The 6,000-nt window shown below is 38.2% G+C and overlaps 1 protein-coding gene across 1 annotated transcript in view; it reads right to left on the reverse strand.

Annotated features, from left to right (window-relative positions):
• LOC127951694 (rho GTPase-activating protein 23) overlaps window positions 1–5,708 on the reverse strand; it is a 68,863-nt gene extending 63,155 nt beyond the window's left edge. Inside the window, exon 1 of the mRNA XM_052549748.1 lies at window positions 5,285–5,708. Within this exon, the coding sequence (XP_052405708.1) occupies window positions 5,285–5,293 (9 nt within the window). The 5' untranslated portion in view covers window positions 5,294–5,708. The remainder of the gene's footprint in view (window positions 1–5,284) is intronic.
• Window positions 5,709–6,000: the final 292 nt, after the last annotated feature.

Raw genomic sequence — 6,000 nt, forward strand, 5'->3', positions numbered from 1 at the left:
TAATCATCATCATCCAAGCAGTGCTCGTAAAAAAGCCCGGGAGCTACACTTACTTCAGTGTACTAGTGTGTTTTTATGTAATGATCTAATGTTATACTATAATTTCAAGCTGTGTAGCTCTTTCCCATTCTTTTATGAAGATGTACAGTAGAGTTCAAATAGAGTCCCATAATGAAAATGCCTAGATGTTGTATTTTTCTAATTAAGTAAAAAAATTACATTGGAATTTATATTAACCGCATAACAGTTACATGAGTTTGTGAATGTGTCTGTACTTGCTTTGATATAGAGCAGCACTTGAGCTGTAGGTCCACAAGTTCATTGTTTAAATTTGAATTTCACGGTCATATGAAACAGCATGATTTGAAATTATCCAAAGAGCATCTTGAAGTTTTTTTTTTTTAAGAAGAACATCTGATCATCTGTACAAAGAGTCACTTGATCTTAATTGAATTTCATTTAATTTAAATGACCTTTTCATGTTATGTAATGTTTCTTTGTTCATACTTTCTAAAAATCATCCCAATGCCTTTTGTGTATTTCCAAGTTTAAATTAAAAAAATTTAAATCCCAGATTAATATATATATATACTCCTATATAGTTTGAACCCCATTGTATGTGTCTGGGACAGAAGGAGGGAGGCGTAACAGGGTTCTCGACCCCATGTCTTCTGTGGTCCCTACTACCTGTCGTAAATCTACAATGTTCAGTTTCTTCAATCATGAAGAGAAGCCATGCTTTGTTGTGTTTTACAAATTACCAGGCAAAAGAAAGAAAGAAACATGCTAAACCTTACTCAAATCTGACTTAGCTAAAATAAGATAAAAACCTAATTATACAAGAGTGACTATGTGCTATAAATATTTAATGTATTTGGAGGCCCTTAGAAAGCAGTGTTTAAATATAGTATGTGTATATGATTATGCAGCAGAAACATCTGTGAACCTATGCTAAATTATCCCTGGAGGAAAAAAGAAAGCACTAAAAGGTAAAAATAACTGGAGTGAGAGGAAATGCTCTGAATGGTACTGTATTGTGTTACACAAACTATCATTTTCTCTATTTATGAGCTGTGATGGGGATACTGAGACTGTTTTTGGTCACTGAGACCATTTCTTGGTGCTTGGAGCACTAACGTCCTGTTTCCTCATAATTCACATGTGGTATAGCATATATACCACTGTTTCCTTTCTCTTCCTCAGGGATAAAGGTCAGACACCAAAGGGCTGATGCTTCTGTCTGACCTCTACATGTTCAAAAACATCCACACATGCACAGCCATATGAATACAGTTTTTTTTTTTTAAATATTATGTGCTATTTCAGCACAGCAAAAGTAGATATCAAATATTAGAAGAAACATTATTGTCTCTACTTTTGGGTTAAAGTTCATTAAATGATCTCCTTCGAGCCATCACCAACATTCACAAAAATATATCCTGTTCAGCCATTTGCAAATGAGAAAGGTCCCAGGCATTGCTTTACAGTGAGCTGACTCTGTTAAATACATTAAGATCTGGAAAGAGCATCATCTGTAAAGCATATCTCAGAAGTACATGCCAGTTTCTTCAAAGCCAGACAACCCATGCTCCATTAAAGAGCAATAGTTTTGCCCCATAACCTCCCTTATAATTTACTGCAACTACAAAAAACACATTATAAATCTAGCAGTGATTTTAGATAGTTTGCTTATATGAGGCCATTTTCTCTGTGAACACAAACCCTCAGCCATCTGCCCACTAACAGTAGAGTGGGATGAATCTCCCTCCAAATATAATCCATAATCCATGTAATCTAACCAACATGATATGGAAACCTAAAATGTCACAATATGGCCACGAGAGGGATCAAATAAATGGCAGAGGCAGAACAGATGAGCTTCTGGATGTGAAAGGGATGAGAAGAAAGGGACAAGATTAAAAAAAAATGTGAATGAGATAAACGAGTGCAAGACAAACTCTCAATCTCTCTCTCTCTTTCTCTCTCCCATATAAGTAATTCCGGAATGGTGGACAGTGATGAAGTAACAGATCATTAGCTCCAGCTGTAACATCAACTACTGAGACATTAGCAGAGAAAACAGGTCCATCCAGACAACATGTGTTCTCTTTTGTCTTGTGGTGAGCCTTTATTGCCTAAAGTTTGTCCCTTTAAGAACATTGCAGTGAATTTATTGTCAACTTCAAATGGAAGCTTGTTTTCTAAAGTGTCTTCTAGATATAGAATATCAAATGCACAGCTGCTGCCTGACTGCTGATCTGGAAGGATTGAATGCTGATATTGGTGGAGCATCTGCAGTTTTTCTTTCAATACACTGCAGTGCAGTAATTCAGAGATTCTGTGTACATTTGTAGGCATTCCTTAGACCCATCAAAAATGGCCCGTAGACAGTTTGGTGAAAACGAATCTCATGTAAGATGAAACCAAAACTTGATTCCAAGTCAAAGCAAGGGAAGAAATAAAAAAAAAAATACTGGTAGAGATAATATATTTTTTTGTTTGTATATAAAAGGATCTTTTTACAAGCCGTTCACTTCCGTAATGTGACAGGCCTCCTGATTTCCATTATTTTATTAGACTGGTAATGTGTCAGTCCAACAGCACTAGGACTTGTCACTGTTTGTATCACTCCCCTTGTCTGTGTTTCTCTCATTCCAGACAGGCTATCAACCTGTTTGGATTTTTACAGTGACTCCTTTTGCAACTTACATCAATAACACCAGTAGTTGGTGTAATTCATGTAATATTGAATGAAAATATTTAGGGAAGTATTTGCATTACTTGACTTGCTCACCAATGGATCATCTGCAGTGAATGGGTGCCACCAGAATGAGATTTCAAACAAGATGGATTTGTAATGGATTTTTTTTACTATTTAACTTCAATTATTTATTTATTTATTTGTGTCTAAAATGTGAGTCCTCGATCTAGTCCTTTATATAAAAAGTCATCTTGTCTGAATCAGGAGAGAAATATGCACAGATCAGGCACTATTTACAAGCAAAAACAGTCCAAAATAGTTGTAAACAAATATATCAGCTTTGGTGCTGAGGAAGAATCAATATGGATTATGGACTTGGATTTAGCCAGAAGCAACAGTTTAAAGTTATACCACCTTATGTATTTGTTTCTTACCAATGCGTAGCTTTTTGCTTCTGCATTACTGACTACAGTTGCAGCTGTGTTTTGGCTCATGGGCCTGTTTAATACACACCATAAAATAACTTACAGTTTTTTTGACAAGAGAAGAATGAGCTCCAAACAGATCAGAGTAAACCATCAGGCTGAACTCAGTTGTTATTTTTAGTTGGTTTGCACTTGTGCTCAAAGAGCCAGCTGCTCTTACTGTCATTCCATCCATACACCTGATCGATGAAACGACCTTCACACACACACACACACACACACACACACACACACACACACACACACACACACACACACACACACTGGACTGTATCATAGTGGGAATGTTAAGTATTTGAAGCATATTTTACCTTATGCTTCCCTGCACCAATAAGAGCAAAGATGTGTTATTACTGACTTTTGTTGCCTATAGTATCGACTTACTGCTACTCTCAGTCCGTGGTGGTCTGTTGTTTGGCTAGTTTGTCATTAGTGCCTGTTGGCATTTTTCCATGACAATGCATTTACACAAATAAACAGACATTTGGAGATAAGATCGGGTCCCTGTTCAGCACTGATCTGCTCTGCCCATAAAGTCTCTTCCTATTCCTCTCGTAAACACTCAATTACATGTGAGTGGCCATCCAGACACTTCTGAATGTCAAACACTGTCAATCTACAGGGGAAATAGGAATCTGAGATATTATGGGAAACATCCGCACCAAAACATTAGCACAAATCAAACTAAGGAGGCATGTTACAAATAAATATGTCTTGAAACAGACATGAATCGCTTTCTCAAACTCAAAAAACTGATGATTGATTTTATATACATTAAATGCCCCACCGATATAAAGCTAATATTAAATGTTGTTTTAAATAGCCTTAAAATGAATATAATGACAAACATGTTATATTCAAGTGGTGCTGCTATTTTTCATGTGTTGTGAATTCACACGTCCTCATAGAGTATTTATATTCTCACACATATTCACACAATGTAATAATACAACTGTCCTACTCAGTGACATCCTTACTATTGCATGGGGATGACATCACCTGGTTAGTGACGTTAGGCCCGTGCAAGACGTGGCTGAGGACGTGCCGTGTCCCCCTCTGAATGAGTGCATGAATAATTCATCTCAGGAGAGCGGGAAAAACAGCATGCAACCCGCTTAAAGAGAGGGGAAGATTGTTCAGGAAATAAATATTTGGCTAAATGGCATTCAGACGTCGCTGAAATGCAAACAAAAGCAAAATGCAGTGTCACGGTGTCTCTCTCACACCCATCCCTGTCCCAAAGGAGCAAGACTATTGAGACTGTGACGTAATGCTCAGGCAGCAAATTCAGCCCAGAGAATCAGCATCCTTGTTTCTCTTTAGTGTCACTGCATAGAAAGCAACAACTGGAAAGAAATGCAGCTGCTTGTCAATTGTGTATTTATACAGTTTGTGTAAATAAGAACACATATTAGTGGTGTCTAAAAAAATGTTTGTGTATGTGAATCAAACATTATGAATATTTTGAGCTCTTTGAGTTTGAGAAATATTACTTGTTTATTGTCTCCCAATATTTTAGCAGGGTTTTGTGTGTGTGTGTGTGTGTGTGTGATTACAGAAGCAGCTGTGTAACCCTACTAGTAATTTCCCCATAGGGATTAATCAAGTTTGACTAAACTTAAAAAAAAATCTGTCATCTTATTCAAGCGCCATCCCCTAAACTTCAGTATAATGCTTCCCTAAATCTGCAGTTATCAAATATGATGTACTTGTCTGGACTGGTATCTGCATGCTAGTTTTTTAGATGCATTGTTGTCATGCAAAGCAGAGTATAAGGTTACTCATATCTGATTTTAAGCAGGGATATGGCAAATAAAAAAGGCTATATTCAAATCAAATAGTGATTCTGATACCAACACCCTTTATATATGAAATTATGTTCTTTGAATTACATCATCATCACAAAGAAAAAAATCATGAACAGAATAAGCTAAAAACATAAAAAGTAATTCACACAGTAGTGTTAAGGATTTTTTAGCTGTTAGAAACTGTCACAAGCTTCCAGCTGTGCTATTTGCTTTGCCCGAAGCATCACCGTCATGACATAGGAAACATGTTTGTTCTGTGTAATTAATTGTACACATGCTGTATTACTCACCTGCTCCATGCTTCAGCAATCCCTCTTCCGCCTCCTGTTCCCACTCATGGCACACTATCCCGGCTTCCAAGTGTAATATTCCCAAAGAATCTTCCCTAATTATGCAATCCTTACAAAAATCCACAGACCTCCTTACATAGCCGGGAGGTTTCCTGAAGATGAGCCACCAAGATACATTCCCTCTCTGACAGCCTTTTATATCCAGTCCAGTTCTCCGGACTGTTCCTATTATCTATGTCACTTTCTCTCTCTGTCTCTCTAGTTACACTGTGATCCTTTTCTCCAGGTTATGTGCACAGGGTCAGGGCTATGGCTATGATTTCCTCTTCTCTGTTACTCCGGAGGATATGGGACTCCCTCTCACTCGCTTGTTTGCTTCACACTTTTCACCTTGCCTTCATGCTTCCAACTCAACCCTCCCTCGTTCTCTCCCAACTTCCCTCCTCTCCGTCCCTTCCCCCACTCGTGTGGATTCTGAGGGAGAGGAAGGAGGGGGTTGGTCACAGTGGTACCACGTGACTCCCAGCACTGGGCCATGGGACCCAATGATCTGAAGCTTATTCTGTTTCTATGGTATGACCCCCTGATGCCTAGCCCCGCTCATGCCTGAGAGGAAGCTTCTGTCACCATTGGCAACCATAGAGCAGAGCAGCCATAATGTGAGTGTGACATGCTCATGTGAGATTCTGCAGCAATATGCTGTGCTGAGAACATGC

Source organism: Carassius gibelio, chromosome A3 (genome assembly GCF_023724105.1).
Source record: "Carassius gibelio isolate Cgi1373 ecotype wild population from Czech Republic chromosome A3, carGib1.2-hapl.c, whole genome shotgun sequence".
In the NCBI taxonomy this organism is placed as follows: domain Eukaryota; kingdom Metazoa; phylum Chordata; class Actinopteri; order Cypriniformes; family Cyprinidae; genus Carassius; species Carassius gibelio.